The sequence below is a fragment of the Struthio camelus genome, chromosome 7 (assembly GCF_040807025.1).
Source record: "Struthio camelus isolate bStrCam1 chromosome 7, bStrCam1.hap1, whole genome shotgun sequence".
NCBI classification, from domain to species: Eukaryota; Metazoa; Chordata; class Aves; order Struthioniformes; family Struthionidae; genus Struthio; species Struthio camelus.
In genome coordinates, this window is record NC_090948.1 from 44069492 (window position 1) to 44092194 (window position 22703).

The 22703-nt window shown below is 59.7% G+C and overlaps 2 protein-coding genes and 1 non-coding gene across 4 annotated transcripts; 2 read left to right on the forward strand and 1 right to left on the reverse strand.

Annotated features, from left to right (window-relative positions):
* The first annotated feature begins 4005 nt into the window (after positions 1 to 4005).
* On the forward strand, positions 4006 to 6596 carry LOC138067901 (PHD finger protein 7-like). Of its 2 annotated transcripts, XM_068951236.1 has the most exons (5): positions 4006 to 4173; positions 4762 to 4868; positions 5347 to 5469; positions 5879 to 5997; positions 6176 to 6596. In XM_068951236.1, exons 1-5 carry the CDS (start codon positions 4087 to 4089, stop codon positions 6346 to 6348), a joined length of 609 nt encoding a protein of 202 aa, XP_068807337.1. In that variant the 5' UTR covers positions 4006 to 4086; the 3' UTR covers positions 6349 to 6596. The 2 variants fall into 2 exon arrangements, with proteins under 2 accessions (XP_068807337.1, XP_068807336.1); XM_068951235.1 differs by lacking the exon at positions 5879 to 5997.
* Positions 6597 to 10136: 3540 nt separating this feature from the next.
* TRNAK-UUU (transfer RNA lysine (anticodon UUU)) lies at positions 10137 to 10209 on the forward strand. Its single transcript has one exon. It is a non-coding gene; the product is annotated as a tRNA-Lys (tRNA).
* Positions 10210 to 12708: 2499 nt separating this feature from the next.
* LOC138067878 (PHD finger protein 7-like) lies at positions 12709 to 17399 on the reverse strand. Its single transcript, XM_068951187.1, has 8 exons — positions 17366 to 17399; positions 16523 to 16614; positions 16160 to 16261; positions 15750 to 15874; positions 15132 to 15294; positions 14437 to 14543; positions 13836 to 13958; positions 12709 to 13129 (listed from the first exon to the last, which is right to left on the reverse strand). Exons 1-8 carry the CDS (start codon positions 17397 to 17399, stop codon positions 12814 to 12816), a joined length of 1062 nt encoding a protein of 353 aa, XP_068807288.1. The 3' UTR covers positions 12709 to 12813.
* Positions 17400 to 22703: the final 5304 nt, after the last annotated feature.

The window sequence follows — 22703 nt, forward strand, 5'->3', positions numbered from 1 at the left end:
AGATGCCTTCCAGGCTGCTTAGTGGTACTGCCTCTGGTGGCCTCTCCAACTAAATGCATTCTCTTTGCTTCCCTTGCTTAACAGTTGGGAAATGAGGCAAGATGCCTGGGAGATTCTGTCATTGATGTGGCGGCTCTTGAACTGGAAAGAAAGAAGAACGTTAAATGGATCAGAGTGGATGAAGTAAGAACTCTTCTAGGAAAGGAAAACGTACTTCTCATGCTGGCAACTTCTTTGTCAAAGCTGTGGCGCTGCTTTCTAGCAGTGTGGGGAACAGGCCAAGAAACATGCGGAACGGGGTCCCTGGGTCAAGAAAAGACCCTGTGTGATTAAGTACACATTTCTAGGATAACCACTGCTGGAAGAGCAGCGAGAGTGGCAGTGAGCACTGATGCTGAGGGTGAAGCCTGAGGGCAGAAAGGGTGCTTTGGGTTGCTCGGTCTGGCCTGCTGAGCCCCCGGCAAGGTGGCACAGCAGAGCTCCTGCTCCGCGAAGGGCTGTTCCTTCCCCTTGTTTGTGAGGCCTGGAGTGATCTCAGACTGAGTGGGAAGTGCTGGAGGGCAACTGCTGCAAAGCCTTGCTCAGACACAGACGTAGCCCTGCGGCATGTTGAAGCAGTTCTCCTGGTTCTCCAGTTAGTGCTGCAGCGTTTCTGCCCCAGGGGAGCTGCTGTCACTGGGGTGTCGGAGGCCAGGGCAGCAAAACGGTCTGTGGGGCTGCACGGGTCCTGTAGTTCCTGGCTTGTCTAGCACTGAATTTCCAGTGTGTTGGAGTGAGGCTAGAGGCAAGGCAAAATGTTTTGTCCTCTTGGTGCTTCAGCTTGAGCCGAGTCCTGGAATGCTCCCAGATATTGACACCGACTTCCTCTGGTTCCCAACTGAGGATGCCTGACCAATGAGGGGCTGCCAGGAAGCACAGCTGGCAAGCAGGGAACCCCTCCTCTGCTAGAAGAAATGAGCAGAGGAGAAGACGACGACTTCACTCTTCAGTTCTGTAACAGAGAAAAAGGCGGAGGCGGAAGACCAAAGGCCAAGTAAGTGCGTGCCAGGCACAGGAAAGGCCAGGGCCTGTCAAGTGGTGTGGCCCACAGAGGTGTCAGGGATCCAAATCCCAGAGCCCTGGGGCTGGATACAGCGTCCCCTGGCTTCTTGCAGCATGGAATTGACCTGGGTTCGACCGCGATGCCAGGGGCCTCTCTGAGGCCCCAAGCAAATGCCTGCAACTCATCCTGAATTGCAGAGGCTGTGGGCACAAACGGGAGCATGCACGCAGGGCTGGGGCAGGGTCTCAGCCAGAGAGAGAGAAAGACAAGTTGTCATTGCTGCTGTAGCCACGCTTCACCACGAACAAGCCCTAGGGCTGTGGATCCGACACCCCTATATTCAGAGAGTGTTTGCTGGGCACAGAGAATGAGATGGAAAGAAGGGACATGAAAGTCCAGGGTAGCAGAAGATGTTTGGCTCTCCCTTTTCAAACCAGAGAGTCTATCCTTCCCTCCCAGAGTCTCAAGACTGAGGCACTTTGCCCTGAGGGTCAGTACCTGGTCAGTCCAACATGTCATGCCTGCCTGACTCAGTAATAGGCTTTGCACACGAGGGTTGGTATCGCCTCACAGAGGGCACTGAAACTCCAGCACATGCTTGTCCAGGTCACCACGCGCTTTTTCTGTGCCTTCTCCCTGTGCGTCACACTGAACCCTCCCTATTCACTCCTTAGGACTCGGGGGAAGCCCCAGTACTAGGACCAGTACGAACTACGCCAGAAGAGTGGTACCAGTGACTGCCAGCTGTGCCAGCACGCTCCGAGTTTTGTTCTCTTGAATTAAACCAAGGCCCCAAACTGGTGTGACTCTTTCCTTGGTGGGGCGGAAACCCTGCCTTTAGCAGCGTGTGAGCTTTGGAGGAGCAGGAAGAGGACAGCTCTGAGTCAGGGTTGCCTGTCAGTCCCTGCTGCCAGGGCAGCTGTCTCCAAAGGTCATGCCATAACTGTTCAGCTGCAGCGCTGGTTGTTGCGACCCAGGGACCTCCCCGGTCTGTGTTGGTCACTGGCAGAGGAACGGAGGGGTCCTGCTGTGGCCAGCACATCCCCTAGTGATGAGGGGGGCCTCTGTGGGGAGGGATTGAGCCCAAGGCTCACTGCCTGAGGCCCAACCCTGGCTGCATTGTGGGAGGCGACCACAATCTCCCGTGCGTGCGTTTGTTTTGCTGGAGCGCTGGGCCTTTTGGGGCGGCGTGACGGGGAAGACGTGGATCCCAATAGCCCAAGGTGGAAAATCAGCTCCGGGCAGCACTGGGCACTCACAGAGCAGAGCTGCGGGGCACTGCATCCTTTCACAGGGGAGCAGCAGGGCCTATCAGCCAGGGGTTGGCACAGCCAGGCTGCTCCTGGGTGCACAGGCCAGCACGGCCAGGGGTCCCCAGCGCTGGCCAAGCACTGCCACTGCCAGGGAACAACCTCGTCCAGCAACGCAGCCCCAGGTGATTTTGGGAGCTCCTCGGTCAGAGGAGAGGGCTCTCCAGGGGAGGCAAGGAACAATTGGACTGAAGTACCTTGACTCGGCCAAAGCTGTGTGCTGGGCTCTGGAGTCCTTTACCTTACCAGCCCCCTGGTCAGAAATGCCTGGGCCTCCCCTCTGGGCGGGCTCTGGGGGACAGATGGCTGCCACTCTTGGGCTTGTTCCTGGCCCTGCTCGCAGAGGACTAAAGACTGCATGAAGCTCCAGAATGGCCAGACGCGAGGGATGGCACGTCCAGGGCTGAGGGGAGGCATACTGGTGTGGGACTCCCACTGCTGCTGTCAGTGTCCTTATTACTCAAGAAAAGGGGAGAGGCCAGGGTCAGGAGATCGGAGAGGCTTGGTGGGTGCTGCTGAGGGAGGGAGCAGGTCCCCATGCCTCTGAGCTCCTGGGGTGGTGCTGGAGTCACACTCTTGTGCTGCTTGTCCCCCAGGGTCGGCAGAGCAGCCTCTGGAGGGGAAAGCCCAGCCCAGCTGAGGCAGGGACTTTTCAGAGCTCTCGGGACCGATCGGCACTGTGGATTCCGCCATGAAGCGGAAGGCCCGCAAGTCCAGGGAGGATGGTGAGAACAAAGTATCCCAGCAGCTCCCAGAAACCAGAGGCCAGGCAAAGGCGTTGTGGGGGGTGGGGGGTGGGGGATGGCTTTTGTGTGGAGCTGTGAGAGAGGCAATGGGATGCAGGAAGTCCTGAGGCGCCCCATTGCAGGGCCCATCTTGTCCTCAGCAAGGGAGGCTTGTAGTGTGGGGAAGGAAGTGTAGGGAGGGAGGGCTGTGTGGGGAGGGCAGGGGTTGCCCAGAGGTCACTGTGCTCCAGGAGGCCAGGGAGGCAAGGGGAAGGCAAGGGCAGGGAGAGAGCGGGAGCCTCCGAGGTTGGAGGAGCTCTGCTACCTCATGCCCATCACAGCCCTGGGTGCCTGTTGTGTCACACAACCCAACAATGCCCCCTTCCTCTCCAAGGCCCCAAAGGGCCCTTCCAACAGTGGGGGGGGCTGCTGTGCTCTTTGCAGTCCTGCTGTGTCTGTAGAAGGAAGAGGGCCACAGGTAAGGGCTGCCGTTGCTCGGGCTGGAGCCTGCCGTGCCTAAATTCCCGTCCTGCTGCCAGCACTGGCCAAGCCCTGTCAGAACCGGTGGGCTCTGTCTTGGTCTCAGCCCCCTGGGGGGATTCAGGCTGACAAATTCAGCTTGCCCTGAATGCCTAAGGGCTGACAGCTGGCAAAGACCGGGCTCTGTCAGGGCCTCCACCCTGCAGGCAAAGCCCCCAGCTTGGCATGAGTGCCCCAGGGCCTCTCAAGGCAGGGTGGAGCCCAGGCCTCAGCCAGCACACGCCGAGCCCTTTTGGGTGGGGAGCATGCTGGGAGGAAAGGGACGGGAAAAGGGACTTTTGCTCAGTGCCCTGCGGAGGGGAAAAGGGACTTTACAGCCAAGGTGAGCCTCATCCAGAGACACGGAAGGACTCTCGCAGTTCCTCCACGCTCACCTCTTCCACCTTCACCCAGGTCGTTTTGCTGGGAGCATCGCCCAGAGCAGAGAGTGGAGACGCACCAGGATGGGGACACCACGTGCATCATCTGCATGGAGCCCGTGGAGGACAGGACCTCCTACAGCACCATGGTGTGCCCCGTCTGCAAGCACGCCTGGTTCCACCGTGGCTGCATCCAGGTAGGAGAGCCTTCCCTCACCCGCCTCTCCGGGCTGTCTGCTCTGCGCAAGACACAGCTGAAGGCACCCAAAGGTGATGTTGCTGTGACTGTGGAGACGGCTCGTGATCATGCAAAGCTTCTCCTGAGGCATGTCCACCCAGAGGCCAAAGGAAGGCAGCCTGGGCGCTCTCCTCCCACCTTTCTTGGCATGGGAACATATGTGCAGGGCCCACTCTGGGGGCATGAGGAGGGTGGAGCCCCTCTCCCCCTCATCCCCCCAGCCTCATGGCCTTCTGCAGAGGTTCCCCTCAGCAGACCTCCCTGGATGTTCTCAGTCCTCTGAGGGGCTCGGGGCCCAGCAGCCTGCCTGCTCCTCTGCTCCTGTGCCTGGGGCCTGTGGCCCAGAGCTGAAGGGAATCCCAGGGCCTCTTACTCCCTTGTTGCCCAGCTGTGCCAAATCCTCCACAGTAGGCCTTCTGCCTTCCCTTCTCATTCACTCCAGCCCAGATTGCAGGGCCCACCAGGGTATTATCTCCTCCCTTAGGCTTAGGGACGGGAGGTGCCCAGCAGCAGTGTCCTGTTCAGGCTGGTTGTGTCTCCTCTGCAGGGACAGGCTCTCCGGGCTGGCTTCAGCAACTTCAGGTGCCCTCAGTGCAAAGACGGGGACCGTTTCCTAACAGAGCTGTTGCGCTTGGGCATCCGAATCCCCATCAGGTAGGTCCCTTTCTCCCTTCCGCCATGCCTGGGAGAGAGAGGAATGCCCAGGGAGCTGTGCCAGGCCAGCCCACAGTCCTGCAGGCAGGCTGTGTTTCCAGCAAGAGCAGCTGCCTGCAGGAGAGGCGGATTCAGGCCTGCCTGCAAGGGTGCCCCAGCCCCAGCCCCAGCCCCAGCCCCAGCCCCAGGAGTGGGACTTGCAAGAAGGCAACTGGGGTCAGCTTCTCGCCCGCAAAGCTCTTCTCAGGCAAGCTGCTCAGGCAGTTGAGAGCAGAGGGCAGAGATCAGGTTCCCATTTTGCAGCCAGACAACGTTAGGCGTGGAGTGGGCACAGAACGAAGACCTAGTGCGTTAGTCTTGTCCCCTGCTTCACTGAGGTGATGAAAAGGAGGAGGTTCAGAAGACCAGGAACATCCTGGACCTGACCAGGGGTGCTGGGGGTGGGCAGGCTCATGTCCTTTCCTTCCTTCTGCTGCAGAAGGCTGGCTTGGGAGCAGGAGGAGGAGGAGGAGACCTTTGAAGAGCTATACGAAACGTATAGCCGCTGCGATGCCAGCCAGTGCCTTTACCGGGGAGGCAGGGAGCAGGCAGAAGAGGAGGGGTAAGTCTGTGCAGGAGCAGTTTCGCAGCCTCCTCAGAGCAGTGTGGCCAGATGTCTGAAGGGCTTGCAGAAAGGTGGAGGGACCGCCTCCAAGGGCTGGGGGGTGAGGGAGCAGGACAGACCTCGCCCATGGGGATGCTGAGCTTCCAGAGGAGGGACGCTCCTGTTAACACTGTTGGCACCAAGGGCTCCCCCAAGGTGTGGAGGATGCTGCTGGGCTCTGCCCAGGCTCTTTGAGCTCAGCAAGAACTTGGGCAGCCAGGCCACTTGACAGCCAGGTGAGGCCAGGCCAGGAAGCTCTGTGGGCGCTGCCTCTCTCCAGCCACGCTGTCCTTGGTTGCCTTCCGGGCATCGCTCCCTGCTGGGGCTTCCATAGTTTCCATGGGCAGCAGCCTGTTTGCTTCCCCAGCCCATGGCAACTGCTGCTGTGCTCCTCGTGCGCTGCCAGCGGGACCCACCGCCGATGCTCTGCCATGGGGCATACCACGGGCCTGTGGGAGTGTGACGGCTGTGCTGGCCGCAGCACTGGTAAGAGGCCGAGGCCCTGGGTGCCAGGGCTAGAGGCGGATGCCAGGCAGGCCCTGGCAGGGGGTGGTCAGGGTGGGGGTGGCACAGCCTCTGCGCCCCGGTGAGAGTTGGGGGGGGCACTGCTCTGACACCAAGAGGGGTGGGGTGGATCTGCTGACCTTTCTGCCTCCCCTTACAGCATCCAGCGCGCAGTCGGAGCTGGTCTGCCCTGGCACCAGCCAGGCAGCGTTGGCATCCTCCCAGGGCTCCCCGGATGCTGGGGGCAGCAGCTCAGTGCTATCCCGGCGAGACAGGAGAGCAGGCCACTCCAGGTTCCTGCACCGGCCCCTAAATCCCTACAGCCGGCCCTGAGGACCGCTGGCCATGGCACTGACACCCAGCCCCTGGCAGGGGGAGTCGATGGGAACACCTCGGGGCTGGCTGTGCAGGAGCTGCTTGCATGCTACAGCCCTGCTGCACTGCCTACCCTGAGAGGGACGCTGCCTTCCCAGTGACAGGGCACCACGCTGTGCCAGCAAGGGGAGACTTGGAGACCACCCCGTGCTCTCGAGCCTCCCCCAGGCTCATCCAAGGGCATGCAGCCGGGCAATAAAGTCAGCCGCTAAAGAAAAGGACGCTCTGCGAGGGGCTGTGTGGATTGTCCTGTGCTCTGATAATGGCCTCGTTCCTGCTTAGCCTTTCTGTTGGGGGTCTGGTTTGGGGGTTGGGAGCTGCGGGCCTCTGCTCTCTTTGACCGTTGCTGCCAGGAGCTTCCCGAGAGCTTTCTGGCTAAGGCCAGGCTTTGGCGAGGCGCTCCTCTATGTGCCTGTGGCCTTGCTGTCTCTCAGGAGGCGGCGTGGGCTGAGCCAGTGTGGGCTGAGCCAGAGGGCAGGCAAAGCAGACTGTGGGAGCCAAAGCCAGGGGAGCCTTGGGCTTCCCTTGGATGACGAGAGGAGGGCAGCTTGCAGGTGCGCGGGCGGCTGCGCAAGGCCCTGGCAGCTGGGCGAGGAGCCAGGCTTGGGGGAGGCCCTGCTGGGGCAGTAGCCCCAGGCTTGGTCAGCAGGGTGGCAAACGGGCAGAGACGTCTCCTCAGAAGTCTCTTGACTGTCAGGGAGGACAAGTTTGGCTTTGGTGCCAACGACTGCTGTGGCGCTGTGGCCTTGACCACTGGCCATGGCACTGACACCCAGCCCCTGGCAGGGGGAGTCGATGGGAACACCTCGGGGCTGGCTGTGCAGGAGCTGCCTGTGCTTTGAGGCCCACCTGTTTTCATCCCGCCTTCATTAAAGGGGCTCATTTCACAAGCTTCCTTGAGGCGGAACGTGGCCCACTAGCAGCAGCAGCAAAGGGAATTAGCGGGCGCAGCGGCTGAACTAGAAGCCACGGGTCCTTTCCTATTGTGAGCAGAGAGCTTTCCAGCATAAGCGCAGCTCCACCCGTAACGACCAACTCCTCCTGTTCTTGACTCACCCTCCGCTGAAAGGAGGCAAAAAGCACAGCCAGACAGAGTGCAGTGGCCTGGGGCTCTGGAAGAAAATGGTGCTCAGGATTGCCCGAGGCCCCCGGCACTTGCCCACAGTGTTGACTTCTAGACAGAGCACTGTCGGATAACCCGAGAGGGGCCTCACAAAGTGCAGGAAGGGAGACCTTCAGAAATTAAAGCTCTTGCTTGAGCGTTCAATATCATGTCTGTCAGGGAGTGGACTGGGCTGGCAGCTGCCTGGGGCTTAGCGGGGCAGTGGGGACAGCCTCAGCCCTGGACACGGGGCACCTCCGTGGGGACAGGGACAGGCCTAGGCCAGACCAGAAGGTCAGCCCACAGCTTGGGGGAGGGGAGGGTCTGGGTCAGCGGAGCCTGCGGCCAGGCAGGGGCGGGGCTGTGCCGGAGCTGGAGACGGGCACTGCTACAACATTGCTGGGCAGGGACTGACGGCCCCCGGCTGGGCCGAAATGGGGCCCCGGGTCTGGGGTCCTGGGCAGAACTGCAGGGCCCAGGGGAGGCTGGGCAGGGCCATCAGGGCCCGTTGCTGCCCTCAGGCCCTGACACTGCCATCATGCCCTTGGTCGTAGCAATGTTTGCCGATTATCACGTTTACTTTTGGGAGGGTAGAAGCAAAGGTTGAAGAGGGACCAAATAATTGTAGGCAGGTTAGATTTGAAAAACACTGCTTTCATCTGTGGAAAATCTGCTGTGTGCTGTAACGATCCTAATGGGTTCCTTCTCTCATTGCTGGGTTTGGATGTCAGGGACGGGCTGTTCTGAGGACAGGGAGGGAGCTTTCAGGCGGTGAGAGCAGAAGGTGTGCATCTGTGTGGTGCAGCAATTCAACAGCCAAGGTGCTCGTGTTTCCCCAGCGATCTTGTTGGGCTTCACCTCCCCGCAAAGCGATATTCTTCTACTCGCATTGTGTTAGATCAAGAGGGCAACAAAAAAATCCATTTTATTCATGGGGAGGGAAGGGGGGGGGCTGTCTTTTTGTTTCCTGGGGTTGCCTGTCTTCCTGGATCTGCTTTTGCCAAGAACTTTTGGCACCTGGTTTGTTTCCCCTGCTTGTTAGTGGTCCCAGCTGTGCTGCTGCTCTTGCAGCCTGAGGCGTTGCCTGGCAATCGATGTTTTCACTGAAGGCATGACAAGATACCAGGGTCCCAGCACTGCCGTATGAAGTTTTCTGTGCACAAAGGCTGTGCGTTGCCTGACGCCTTGCACAGGTGACGCCTGTCTCGCTGTTGCCTTGGCTGACACAAAGTTCTTGTGGCTTTTGTGGCCTCTCAGCACAAATCTTCCACTTGCTCGCCCGGAAAGTAAATTATTGGGTTATTGGGTGAGCGGGGAAGCACTGTGGGATGAGATGAGCATGGGGAAGAGGACCAGGTGGGGAGCGCTGCTGACAAGGGCTGACTGGTCAGTTGTCTGATATGAATCGTGCTTGTGTTTTGTTCCCTTCTGCGTGGGTCCTCTCTTCTCCCGACTTACGGCTTGTGTCCTTCCTTACTGATTTGTCTTGAGCCTTTGCCTGAGTGCTTCCTGCTCGTCCTGCTTCCTTCGTTAGCGGTGTCGTTTGTGCATTTGGGGCCAAAGCGCCCGCATGCGCGATGTTGGCGGGCAGCAGGGGCAGGGCCCGCAGCCCTGCCGCTACTGCTCCCTGGGGACGGGAGGGGGCCTGGGGAAATGGGAGCCCCTTGCCCTGCACCTGGCCCCAGCTGGGCCACCTGCCCTCATGCCTGGGCGACCAAATGCTGCTCATTGGCTGCTTTGGGATTTCTCTGTCTTCCTGAGCTGCTCGTTCTTCTCTGTGTATCCTCAAGAGAGTGCAATTTTTCGTTTACTTTTATTTGTCGTCCTAGTCACTCCTCCGTGTGCAACGCATTCAGAGAGATCCCCTCCAGAACGGAGAGGTGCTATTCCTGAGAGAGCTGTGTGCTGCCAAAGCCTGCACCAGCCCAGTGACCCAGCCTGCCCACTCCGAAGCAGGAGGCCCTGGGCCGGGGGAGGAGGGGGTGGGGGTGATCCCTGCCCCAGGGCAGACAGTTGATACAGAGGTGCCTGAGTCTCTGCCATGGTGCTGCCCAGGGTGGAGATGCTCAGGGCTGTGGAGAGACCTGGGAGCTACCTGTCCTGGGTGAGCTGTGTGTGAAGGAGGGCCTGCTTGTGTTGCCTGCCCCACTGAAAAGGCGCTACAGCACGCACAGATGGTGGTGCTGCAGGGCCGCAGCAGCATCACTGCAGGCACCAGGAGGGGCTCAGGAGGCACCCGGTCTCCCTGGACCTGGTATGGGAGCAGAGGAAAGCGGCAAGAGACCCCCCCCCCACCACCCCCAGGGCTGGCATCGGGATTAGTGGTTTGTTAACAGCCGAGCAGCCCAGGGTTTCGCCTTGAAAGAGCCACAGCATTCCTACTTCTTGTCGTGCACTGCTGAGTGCGAGCAAACTCCTCCTGAGACTGCAGGGCTCACGCCCAGCCTGGCGGCAAGCAGGTGCTTCGGAACAAAAGTGCCAAAGGGCAATGTTAACCCAGTCGGTCCGGCAAGGTGTTAATGAATTGCTGATCTCAGGAGTTGCCTCTCTCTCTCTCTCTCTCTCCGTAGACCTTCTTAGAAAGCCCTTGGTCTGCTAATTAGGGCTGCGCTCTGGAGCTGGGCTCTGTTTTTCCCCTCAGGGAGCCTGGGTAGCTCAGCTGGGAGAGCATCAGACTTTTAATCTGAGGGTCCAGGGTTCAAGCCCCTGTTCAGGCGGCGCGCGTTCCTATTTACTCAGTGCTTTCACCTTTGCACAAGAAGTGGCACTGCCAAAACGGAGGAAAGGCAGGGGGATCTGCAGAGCCACGGGGAAGCTCTTTGCATCCAACTCCTGTCTCCCACAAAAGAGGCAATCTCTCGCCTTCCTCCTAGGCAGAGCCTCAGAGAGTTACTCTCGCAGGACGCGAGCCTAACAAACTCAGGACGCCCCAAGGAAGGCATTCCGTAGCTCTGCCTTTCTGGTACCCTGAACAAGCAGGGCCCCTGCCCCATTCCGCAGCGGGCCCGCTTTTGCCCTACTCTTCCTTTTGCGACTGATTTCGTTAAAGAAGCTGTCCTTGTTGTCCTTGACATCTCCCACCAGATTAAACTCCAGAGGGGGCGGAGCCCTTCCTAGCCCCTCGGATTGCTGGTGCCTTGCTAAGGTGGCCCGCCAGCAGCTGTCGGGGTGGTTCAAGTCCTCGTGAGGCCCAAGGCCTGTGACTGTGAGGCTACTTCCAGCTGTCCGTAGAAGGCCTCATCCACTTCTCCTTCCTCATCAGGTGGCCTGTAGCAAACACCCACAACAGTGTCACCCATGTTAGTCTGCCCTTCGATCCTTACCCGTAAGCTCTGGGTAAGGACCCATTCCAGCCGCCCTGTCACAGAAAGGACGACCCCCCTCCTCCTCCCCCCCGGCCATCCTGGTCTGTCCTTCCTCAAGAGCAGTTTAAAGCCCTCCTTACAAGGTTGGCCAGCCTGTTGGCAAAGACGCCTGTGCCTCGCTTAGCGAGGGCGGGTGCGGGGGGGGAATCCCACCTCTCCCGAGCAGATGTTGTTCTTCAAACAGGGTCCCTTGGTCACAGAAGGCAAAACCCTGTTGCCCACACCAGCTGCGCAGCCAACTGCTGACTTGCAGCATCCGTCTACTCCGCGGCACATCCTTCGCCCTCGCTGGCAGGACCAAGGAGAAAAGCGCCTGGGCCCTCGTAGTCCTGCCAGCTGTCCGCCGAGCTCTGCGGTCACCTTTGATAGGTTCCAAGTTGCCCCTGGCAGTGTGGTTGGTGCCCACATGGAGGAGCAGCTGGGGCGGGGGTGGGGCATAGTCAGAGGAGCGGACAAGCTTTGGCAGTCTCTCCGCACCATCCTAGACCTGAGCCCCTCCCCCGTCCCAGCAAGCCTCTCTGCCCAGGAGGTCAGGTCGGCAGGTGGGTGCCTCTGTCCCCCCTGCAGCAGGGAGTCCCCCACTACTAGCAGTCGCCACTCCCTCCGGCTGTTCCGGCGTGGCGGCGTGGCGCAGGGTCCCTCGGGCCAGATGCTTCATGTGAAAGCATGCCCAGCTCCAGGTGAGAAGAGACAGCACTAGCATTCTTCCTTGGAAATGTGTGAAGTTGCTCAAAGCTCATGCTGGCGACTTACTCATTAAAGCGAAGAAGCCCATCTGGAAGAGTTCCATTGGCGAAGGCTCCTATAGGCCTTGCATTGCTCAAGGCCACATGCCTGTTGTCGCCTTTTTCGCCCTCCTTTCCCTTGCTCTTGTTGTCGGCCTTTCCGACCTTGCTTTCCTGAGGTACTCGTTGGGTGCTTCTGCTGCAAGACAGCCGCCGCTTTCCTCTAGAGTGACCAATGCCTGTTGAATTTAAAGCCCCATGTCCTAGGGGAGCTCCAGAAGCTGTCAGTTGTGTGTCCGCCAGTGGAGGACAGGTTACTTGTGTGAGTATGTTTCTGAGCCTTTCTTCCTGGGGTGCATACAGAAGGGGCCCTTCTTCCTGGGGTGCATACTGTCTCAGCAGAGGGAAAAGCCAAGTCCTGCAGCTGGCCCCATGCCAAGGGAGCTGGAGGATGCGACCTGTGAGCAGCAAGGAGTGGGCAGATGTGCTGGAGCCCCAGCAGGACCCACCAAAGCAGCTGTGGCCAGCACAGCCTGAATTTCAGAGGCCTCCACCTGCAGCCCTGCATTGGGCAGCAGGTCGAAGGATGGGAAAGGCAGTCGTCGGCAGCAAAGCCAAACTTGTCCTCCCTGACAGTCAAGAGACTTCTGAGGAGACGTCTCTGCCCGTGCCTTTTCTCTGGCCTACTGACCAAGCCTGGGGCTACTGCCCCAGCAGGGCCTCCCCCAAGCCTGGCTCCTCGCCCAGCTGCCAGGGCCTTGCGCAGCCGCCCGCGCACCTGCAAGCTGCCCTCCTCTCGTCATCCAAGGGAAGCCCAAGGCTCCCCTGGCTTTGGCTCCCACAGTCTGCTTTGCCTGCCCTCTGGCTCAGCCCACACTGGCTCAGCCCACGCCGCCTCCTGAGAGACAGCAAGGCCACAGGCACATAGAGGAGCGCCTCGCCAAAGCCTGGCCTTAGCCAGAAAGCTCTCGGGAAGCTCCTGGCAGCAACGGTCAAAGAGAGCAGAGGCCCGCAGCTCCCAACCCCCAAACCAGACCCCCAACAGAAAGGCTAAGCAGGAACGAGGCCATTATCAGAGCACAGGACAATCCACACAGCCCCTCGCAGAGCGTCCTTTTCTTTAGCGGCTGACTTTATTGCCCGGCTGCATGCCCTTGGATGAGCCTGGGGGAGGCTCGAGAGCACGGGGTGGTCTCCAAGTCTCCCCTTGCTGGCACAGCGTGGTGCCCTGTCACTGGGAAGGCAGCGTCCCTCTCAGGGTAGGCAGTGCAGCAGGGCTGTAGCATGCAAGCAGCTCCTGCACAGCCAGCCCCGAGGTGTTCCCATCGACTCCCCCTGCCAGGGGCTGGGTGTCAGTGCCATGGCCAGCGGTCCTCAGGGCCGGCTGTAGGGATTTAGGGGCCGGTGCAGGAACCTGGAGTGGCCTGCTCTCCTGTCTCGCCGGGATAGCACTGAGCTGCTGCCCCCAGCATCCGGGGAGCCCTGGGAGGATGCCAACGCTGCCTGGCTGGTGCCAGGGCAGACCAGCTCCGACTGCGCGCTGGATGCTGTAAGGGGAGGCAGAAAGGTCAGCAGATCCACCCCACCCCTCTTGGTGTCAGAGCAGTGCCCCCCCCAACTCTCACCGGGGCGCAGAGGCTGTGCCACCCCCACCCTGACCACCCCCTGCCAGGGCCTGCCTGGCATCCGCCTCTAGCCCTGGCACCCAGGGCCTCGGCCTCTTACCAGTGCTGCGGCCAGCACAGCCGTCACACTCCCACAGGCCCGTGGTATGCCCCATGGCAGAGCATCGGCGGTGGGTCCCGCTGGCAGCGCACGAGGAGCACAGCAGCAGTTGCCATGGGCTGGGGAAGCAAACAGGCTGCTGCCCATGGAAACTATGGAAGCCCCAGCAGGGAGCGATGCCCGGAAGGCAACCAAGGACAGCGTGGCTGGAGAGAGGCAGCGCCCACAGAGCTTCCTGGCCTGGCCTCACCTGGCTGTCAAGTGGCCTGGCTGCCCAAGTTCTTGCTGAGCTCAAAGAGCCTGGGCAGAGCCCAGCAGCATCCTCCACACCTTGGGGGAGCCCTTGGTGCCAACAGTGTTAACAGGAGCGTCCCTCCTCTGGAAGCTCAGCATCCCCATGGGCGAGGTCTGTCCTGCTCCCTCACCCCCCAGCCCTTGGAGGCGGTCCCTCCACCTTTCTGCAAGCCCTTCAGACATCTGGCCACACTGCTCTGAGGAGGCTGCGAAACTGCTCCTGCACAGACTTACCCCTCCTCTTCTGCCTGCTCCCTGCCTCCCCGGTAAAGGCACTGGCTGGCATCGCAGCGGCTATACGTTTCGTATAGCTCTTCAAAGGTCTCCTCCTCCTCCTCCTGCTCCCAAGCCAGCCTTCTGCAGCAGAAGGAAGGAAAGGACATGAGCCTGCCCACCCCCAGCACCCCTGGTCAGGTCCAGGATGTTCCTGGTCTTCTGAACCTCCTCCTTTTCATCACCTCAGTGAAGCAGGGGACAAGACTAACGCACTAGGTCTTCGTTCTGTGCCCACTCCACGCCTAACGTTGTCTGGCTGCAAAATGGGAACCTGATCTCTGCCCTCTGCTCTCAACTGCCTGAGCAGCTTGCCTGAGAAGAGCTTTGCGGGCGAGAAGCTGACCCCAGTTGCCTTCTTGCAAGTCCCACTCCTGGGGCTGGGGCTGGGGCTGGGGCTGGGGCTGGGGCACCCTTGCAGGCAGGCCTGAATCTGCCTCTCCTGCAGGCAGCTGCTCTTGCTGGAAACACAGCCTGCCTGCAGGACTGTGGGCTGGCCTGGCACAGCTCCCTGGGCATTCCTCTCTCTCCCAGGCATGGCGGAAGGGAGAAAGGGACCTACCTGATGGGGATTCGGATGCCCAAGCGCAACAGCTCTGTTAGGAAACGGTCCCCGTCTTTGCACTGAGGGCACCTGAAGTTGCTGAAGCCAGCCCGGAGAGCCTGTCCCTGCAGAGGAGACACAACCAGCCTGAACAGGACACTGCTGCTGGGCACCTCCCGTCCCTAAGCCTAAGGGAGGAGATAATACCCTGGTGGGCCCTGCAATCTGGGCTGGAGTGAATGAGAAGGGAAGGCAGAAGGCCTACTGTGGAGGATTTGGCACAGCTGGGCAACAAGGGAGTAAGAGGCCCTGGGATTCCCTTCAGCTCTGGGCCACAGGCCCCAGGCACAGGAGCAGAGGAGCAGGCAGGCTGCTGGGCCCCGAGCCCCTCAGAGGACTGAGAACATCCAGGGAGGTCTGCTGAGGGGAACCTCTGCAGAAGGCCATGAGGCTGGGGGGATGAGGGGGAGAGGGGCTCCACCCTCCTCATGCCCCCAGAGTGGGCCCTGCACATATGTTCCCATGCCAAGAAAGGTGGGAGGAGAGCGCCCAGGCTGCCTTCCTTTGGCCTCTGGGTGGACATGCCTCAGGAGAAGCTTTGCATGATCACGAGCCGTCTCCACAGTCACAGCAACATCACCTTTGGGTGCCTTCAGCTGTGTCTTGCGCAGAGCAGACAGCCCGGAGAGGCGGGTGAGGGAAGGCTCTCCTACCTGGATGCAGCCACGGTGGAACCAGGCGTGCTTGCAGACGGGGCACACCATGGTGCTGTAGGAGGTCCTGTCCTCCACGGGCTCCATGCAGATGATGCACGTGGTGTCCCCATCCTGGTGCGTCTCCACTCTCTGCTCTGGGCGATGCTCCCAGCAAAACGACCTGGGTGAAGGCGGAAGAGGTGAGCGTGGAGGAACTGCGAGAGTCCTTCCGTGTCTCTGGATGAGGCTCACCTTGGCTGTAAAGTCCCTTTTCCCCTCCGCAGGGCACTGAGCAAAAGTCCCTTTTCCCGTCCCTTTCCTCCCAGCATGCTCCCCACCCAAAAGGGCTCGGCGTGTGCTGGCTGAGGCCTGGGCTCCACCCTGCCTTGAGAGGCCCTGGGGCACTCATGCCAAGCTGGGGGCTTTGCCTGCAGGGTGGAGGCCCTGACAGAGCCCGGTCTTTGCCAGCTGTCAGCCCTTAGGCATTCAGGGCAAGCTGAATTTGTCAGCCTGAATCCCCCCAGGGGGCTGAGACCAAGACAGAGCCCACCGGTTCTGACAGGGCTTGGCCAGTGCTGGCAGCAGGACGGGAATTTAGGCACGGCAGGCTCCAGCCCGAGCAACGGCAGCCCTTACCTGTACTCCCCAAAGAACTGCGAGATGCAGCCCCGTTCGGACCCGCAGGGGAAGTGGAACTTGCGGGCACACCGCTTCTGCTGGCACACAACGGTGGCCCTCTTCCTTCTACAGACACAGCAGGACTGCAAAGAACACAGCAGCCCCCCCCCACTCCCCATCAGTGACACGGTCAGGGACCTCAAAACCTGCCCTGCCCCTCAGGAAGGGAGCAGGGATCTCTGGGCCTGGCTGGCTCAAGGCAGGCAGCTGCACATGCAGGCTAACGTTTCTGATTTCGCTGGAGCACATGCAGGAGCACTTGGGACACTAGTGCAAGCTGCACCCTTGACCTCCTGGGACTGGCTAGGGAAGGCCATGAGGGGGACCTGTCACCGCAGCACAGCCCTCGCTCTCTGCTAGCTCCTCACCTTCCGAGCTGCCCTCTTCACTACCCGCCTGATGTCTCCAGGGAGGAACCGGTAGAATCCCTCTCCGTCGGTGCCTCTCTGGAAAAGGCCCTTGGCGGGATACTGGAAGACAGAAAAGTGCAGGAGCTCATCAGGTCAGTAAGACAGGCACCATTCTTGATGGATTGTCCCGAGCCTTGAGAGACAGCAGGGCCAGGCAAGGCAGTGTTCATCTCCGCTGGGGCTGGGCGAGCTGCAGTAGGCCTCGCCTTAGACCTCACCCTGAACCGGAAGCACAAAGGCATGGAGAGGGCCGAGCCTCATGTGAACGCATGGCCCTTGGGGTGCCAGGGCAAAGCTGTGGGCAGCCCCAGGGGAACTCACCAGGCAAAACTCATGTGCGCAGAGGCCGTCCTCCCGGTACATCTGCCCGTAGTCATCCGGGTCAGAGTGCGCACGGCGACACAGCACACACTCTGGAGGCAGGGAGGGAAGGAGCAAGCAAACACCACCAGCACTGAGCACCTCTCGAGGGGCCAAGGAAAGTCTCCCTGAGGGATTCCCCCAAGAGCACATCCTCTCTCTGCTGGGGCATGGGCTGCACCAGGCCTAGAGCTGTTGGAAGGGCCCTTTGGGGCCTTGGAGAGGAAGGGGGCATTGTTGGGTTGTGTGTCACGACAGGCACCCGGGGCTGTGATGGGCACGAGGTGGCAGACAGCCGGGGCAAGGTTGTCGCTGGGTCTCGGGAGTCAGAGCGCCTCCCCGCAGGGTATGGGGCTTGGCCTTCACACCTGTCCCTGTCCGCTCCCATGCACATCCCGCTCCCGCAGAAATCCCAGCAATGTGTCAATTCCAGCCCCCACCTCTCCCAGACCATGCTGTGCTCTAGCCCAAAGCACGGCCCCTCCAAGCTCCCCCAGCCTCACAGGCTCCCGCTCTCTCCCTGCCCTTGCCTTCCCCTTGCCTCCCCGGCCTCCTGGAGCACAGCGACCTCTGGGCAACCCCTGCCCTCCCCACACAGCCCTCCCTCCCTACACTTCCTTCCCCACACTACAAGCCTCCCTTGCTGAGGACAAGATGGGCCCTGCAATGGGGCGCCTCAGGACTTCCTGCATCCCATTGCCTCTCTCGCAGCTCCACACAAAAGCCATCCCCCACCCCCCACCCCCCACAACGCCTTTGCCTGGCCTCTGGTTTCTGGGAGCTGCTGGGATACTTTGTTCTCACCATCCTCCCTGGACTTGCGGGCCTTCCGCTTCATGGCGGAATCCACAGTGCCGATCGGTCCCGAGAGCTCTGAAAAGTCCCTGCCTCAGCTGGGCTGGGCTTTCCCCTCCAGAGGCTGCTCTGCCGACCCTGGGGGACAAGCAGCACAAGCGGGCACCGGAGGCTGACAGCCCTTGAGCTCTACAGGTCACTCGAGAAGGCGGATTGTCTCCCCCGCTGACCTTTCCCTCCCACGCAGGCCCCCCTGATCCATACCCCTCCTCAAGCCATCCCTCTGACGGACGCCTGCCTCCACTCACCTCACCAGGTTGCTCAGAGGTGCAACCCAGTGCCAGCCAGAGACCAGCAGGCCTTTATATCCTGGCCCTTGTGACCCGTGTCATCGCATCCTCCACTGTGACATCAACACCATGTCTGTCACTGGGATCCATGTGAAGACTAAGTCTGGGGGCCAGAATCTGGGGACAACAGCCCTCGGCTACCCTGGCAAACAGGGATTTTGCTCCTGAGGCTTTTTCGCAAGGTCACCAAAACAAAGGCAATAACTGTTCTTGGAGTTGGGTTTAATGACTAGCTGTCCCCTTGGGTCTGCTCCACAAACTTCATCCTGGAAGAAGGAAAAATCTTTGCCGTCAGCTGCACTGCCGAGCCTGCGAGATGAAACCAGGCTGCTGTGGGCAGGCTTTCCTACTATCAAACCACTCTCCTACATGACACCTCCTCTCAGTGAAGCAGTTTGGCACCTCCTCTTTGCTCGTATTGCCCTTTAGAGAATTCCAGAGGGGAGCGTTTGTTGTCCAAACCCCTTTCTTGGTATTTTCATAAATGGGTCAAAAGCTGAGTGCGTGATGGGGCTCCGAGCACGCTGGTCAATGGGTCGTACTCTGCCTGGTGTCTCCACCTGTTTAGCCAAGTGGAGCATGGCAGGGCCCTGCCCTGGCATCTGCCCTGTGTAACACCTTTCCCATGAAGCCAGAGGAGGCAACAGAGCACCCTCTGCTCAGGTTTGCAGACAACACCAAATTGCCGGGGGTGGGTCAGCATGTGCGAGGGCAGGGCTGCCATCCAGAGGCACCTAGTCAGGCTGGAGGAATGGGCTGACAGGATCCTTGTGCAGTGCAGCAAGGAGAAATGCCAAGTCCTGCCCGTGGGAAGGAAGATCCCCTTGCAGCGATGCAGGCTGGGGCCTGACTGGCTGGGGAGCAGCTCTGGGGACTTGGTGGGCAGCAAGCTGCACGGGAGTGTGCAGTGAGCCCTGGCAGCAGAGGAGGCCCACAGCACCCTGGTCTGTGTGACCAGGAGCAGGGCCAGTAAACGGGGAGAAGTGAGTATGCCCCGCTACGCAGCCCTCGTTGGTACGGTGTCCAGTTTGGGGCCCCGCAATGCAAGAGAGACGTCAGGAATCTGTAGCGAGTTCAGCAGCCAGCCCCCAAATGGTCCGGGAGAGACTGAAGGAGCTGGTCTTGTTCAGCCTGGAGAAGAGAAGGCGTCCTCTGCAGGGAGGCCTTCGCAGCAGCCCTCCAATGCCCCAGGGAGGTTGCTGAGAAGAGAGAGCCAGGCTCTTGGTGGTGCATAGTGGGTGGACGAGAGGCAGTGAAGAAAAGTTGAAAGGGGAGAGGTTCTGACTGGATATGAGGAAAGCTTTTTCACCATGGGACAGTCAAGCAGTGGGCCTGGTTGCCCAGAGAAGTTGTGCAGTCTGCATCCTTGGAGGTTTCCAGTACCGGACTGAATAAAGCCCTGAGCAGCTCGGTCTGACCCCATAGCTTGCAGCAGGAGGTGTGACTAGAGACCGCCTGAGGGCCCTTCCAACCTGCGTTATCCTATGGTCTTCTCCTGTAATGCTAGAGGCATGTGCAATGCAGTGGTGTCCCTGCCCCGCCCGCCCCCCGCAGCAGTCGTAGCCCAGTGGCCCCATGCTTGGGGCTAAGACAAGGATCCGTGCACCAGAGTGAACTCCAGCCCCAGAAAAGCTCCTTGTGCTCCCTGCTCCTGCTCCGTGGCCCCCCTGGGGAGGGGGCAGTGGGGTGGGGTCGGCTCCCTAAAATGCCCAGGGCAGCTGCCCTGCCCATTGTTGGGCAACACCTGGCAGGGTCGAGGGCGTGGCGGTCCCTGCAGCTCCTCTGTGAGACGGTCTGGGCTTACAGTGCAACACCTGGCCTGACAGCGAGAGCTGCCCTCTCCCTTGCTCCATCGGGCCTCTCCCCACACATCCCTGCGAGGCTGGGGTGAGCCCAGGTGCTGGAGGCTGCTCTTCACCACTGCTCTGCTTTGGAGGAGCTGCTTTGCCGCGCAAAGGAGAAAGCGAGGGGAGGTTGTGGGATCGCGCTGGAGGCTGCGTGGTGAAGTGAAGAACAGGAGGAGGAGACTGAAGAGAAACATTCTCCTGGTCTCCTTCTCACTGCGTGTGCTGAGCCACAGGACGGGGGAAACAGAGATGGACTTCTGCAACCTTTGCCACAGGACACAGCACATGCCCACATTTCCCACACTCAGCATGAGAGGTGAGGCCTTCAGGAGCTCTTTCTTGAGGGCTGTCAAGGAACTCAAAGACTAGTTGTGGGAAGCGGTGGAAACCTCTTGGGGTGGTGATAAGAACAGACTGGGGGTTGCACGGGGAGTCGTGACTGTCCCTTAGGGCTGAGGTGCCAGTTTGCCATCCAGGGCTCTAGGGTCCTGTTCCCGGCTCTGGCCTTGCCTTCCTGGGGCAGCACCAAGCAGAAGTGGCTGGCCTTGAGGGCTGTTGCTTGCCTCGCAGTGGTGATAGTCCACCCTGAGCTTGCGGCTGGGTGGAGGAGTTGGAGCTGCTCAGGCGGGCGTACAGAGTCTCTGTGCAAGGAGCTGATAAGAGGGAAATGGCCCCTGCAGGAGGGGCACTGGGGAGATGCTTCGGACTCCTGTGGGCACAGCACCGTCCTCTCACTAGGATGGAGATCCATTGCCAAGTTTCCCCAGGGAGCGGAAAGGAGTCCTGGCTGGAGAAGGCTGAGGTGTTGTGCAGCTCTGGCTGGGCTCTGGAGAGACTGCTGGCAATGCATGTGTTTGTTAGGCATGAGACTTTTGAGTTTCCCGTGGCTCTACTTGGCTTCTTGTGTGGGAGCCCAACCACTGCTGGCTGTTCTTGTGGCTCCACATTGGCAGGACTGGCTTTGAGCTCGGAGGCACCTTCCCGCTGTGGATGTCAGACGGCAGGATGCCCTTGTCCATCACATGTCTGATGGCTCCGCTTCAGCTCTGACCTCTCCTGGTACCCAAGTGAAGGGCACAGTCTGAAGTGAAAGCCTAAACTTGCTAGTGCCTGTCACGGCTGTGTTTTTTGGCGGGCAGGAGGAAAGAGGTGATTGCACCCGCGCTTCTTGTCTCCTTCCTCCTCCACGTAGTGGAAGCTGCAGAATGATTGTGAGCCTGTTGACTTAGAGCATGACGTGTCTTTCGCTTGCCTTCCAGAGGTCCTTACCGTCTGGGGCTGTGTGTCTGACTACATTATACGGCAGCTGCTGCTGAGCAAGGTGGGTCTTGTGTGCTGTTCCTCCTGTCAAACCCGAGGATTTCAGGCATCCTGGCACCCCGTGCCGATTATTCTGCGCCTTCTCTGAAAGCAGAAACCCCACCCCGGAAGGACACTGCAGCTCCTCTGTCCAGAGGGGTAAACTATCGAGCATAGCCCCACGTGAGAAAGCGCTGGACACGGCTAGAGTGCAAAGACCAAACAGGACGCTGGGACATTCTCCAGGGTCGTTTGATTGCTGGCAATCCCTTGGATCTTATCCAGCTGGGGAAGCTTGCTCGGCTTTTACTTCATCAAATCTTCCTTTGAGAGAGAAGAGTAAGGAGAAAAAACCTGGAATCTCTAGGTCTTCTCCAAAGCTTGCTGAAGTGCCCGACTTGCCCCTCGCGAGTGGCCCGGTCGCAAAGCCCTGTCACTGTGCTCCGACGAATCCTAAGTTAATGTTCCCCTCTACAGATCTCTCACTATTGCTCCTTTGGCTTCTCTTTTGCTTGCAGGGTGTCAAAATTCCCAGACTGGGGACATTTGATGTCGTTCGAGAGCAAGTAGATAGTGGAGAGAATGCCCTTTTGACTGTTTGGAGACCCAGGTTTCATCTTGCGAAAACTACTGCAGAAGCTCACGGCCTCGCAGATGATAAAGCATATGATTTTGGTAAGGGGACAGATGAAAACCTTTCCTTCCCTTTGTGCCATAGTGGGGCTGTGCGCTCAAGTGCTGTTTAGAAGTCATGAGGATTTCTTCAAAAGGTCCCAAGAACAGCATCAGCTCGCCCTAAACAACCAACCAAGTAGCACTTTCTAAAATGGGCCCTTTCTGCCTTCGTCTTTTAATACTCCTCCGATCATAATCCTGCCTAACATGAGACTCTTTGTCTTTGGCCTGCTTGACGCCTGGCCACATCCCTGGTGTTTTGGGGGGGGGGGGGGGGGTGGGAGAGGCGCTGGTTATTCTAATCAGCGGGCGCTCTGCATTTAAGCTGCAGCAGCCCTTGTCAAAGCAAATGCCAGGGTTCCTGCTTACTCTTACAGCCTTGTTCCCATTGAAGGTGGGTTAAGTCCTCTGTAGTCAAGCTTGAGGCAGAAATGGAAACAGCAGGTTGTTCGATGACCGTGTTTATCATAATTTCTGGCCAGTGCTGTCAGCAGGGTGGCTGCAGTGTGACATCATTGCTGGTGGGCGGGGGCACTGAGAGCTCGGGGCCGCGTTTGGAGTGATCTGTTCCCCTGGCTTGACCCCGTCGTCTCTTTGTTGGGAAGGACAGTCTGGCACCGCCCAGGGACAGGACTCTGGCACCAAACGCTCAGGCATCTGCTGCTGCTGCATTTCTGAGGGTCTGTGGGGCGATGACCAGAATAACCCTAAGATGTGTTGTGCAGTCCTTGTGCTTTCCTTCTTCATGACACCCCTCTGACGTGGCACAGCTGAGTCTCTTTGAGCCCAGGGGGCACAGAGCGGGGGCACAGCTGCAACGGCCTAGCCACCTCCCCCTTGCCATGGGGCCTGGGCCATGGTCCCCAGCTTGTGCTGAAATCCGCTCTTGTGTTTAGAGCAGCCAGCTAGGATTCTTTCTTCCTCTGTCCCTGCTGCACGTGTGGCACATCAGCGTGCATGGTGCTTTGAACTTATTCCCAGAAGGCAGGAAATCAGCTTGTGTCTGAAATCTGCCAGAGGCTGCAAGAGGACAGCTCCGAAGCTGGGTATTGCCTGGGGGCCTGGGGGCACCTGAAGCTTGGCTTCAGTTTCTTGAACGGTCCATCTCCTGTGAGTTCTTTTGCCTGTTGTTGTTGCTTGCTAGACCAGAAACTAATTGAGCCACTGAAGTATGCT

Bases quoted from the DNA above. Each gene is read 5' to 3' on its own strand.
- LOC138067901 (XM_068951235.1), top strand. From the start codon at position 4,087: ATGGAGCCCGTGGAGGACAGGACCTCCTACAGCACCATGGTGTGCCCC. The intron at 4,869-5,346 runs GTAGGTCCCTTT...CTTCTGCTGCAG, and splicing joins GGCATCCGAATCCCCATCAG to AAGGCTGGCTTGGGAGCAGG. The intron at 5,470-6,175 runs GTAAGTCTGTGC...CTCCCCTTACAG, and splicing joins GAGCAGGCAGAAGAGGAGGG to CATCCAGCGCGCAGTCGGAG.
- LOC138067878 (XM_068951187.1), bottom strand. From the start codon at position 17,399: ATGAAGCGGAAGGCCCGCAAGTCCAGGGAGGATG. The intron at 14,544-15,131 runs GTAGGAGAGCCT...TCTCCTCTGCAG, and splicing joins TCCACCGTGGCTGCATCCAG to GGACAGGCTCTCCGGGCTGG. The intron at 13,959-14,436 runs GTAGGTCCCTTT...CTTCTGCTGCAG, and splicing joins GGCATCCGAATCCCCATCAG to AAGGCTGGCTTGGGAGCAGG.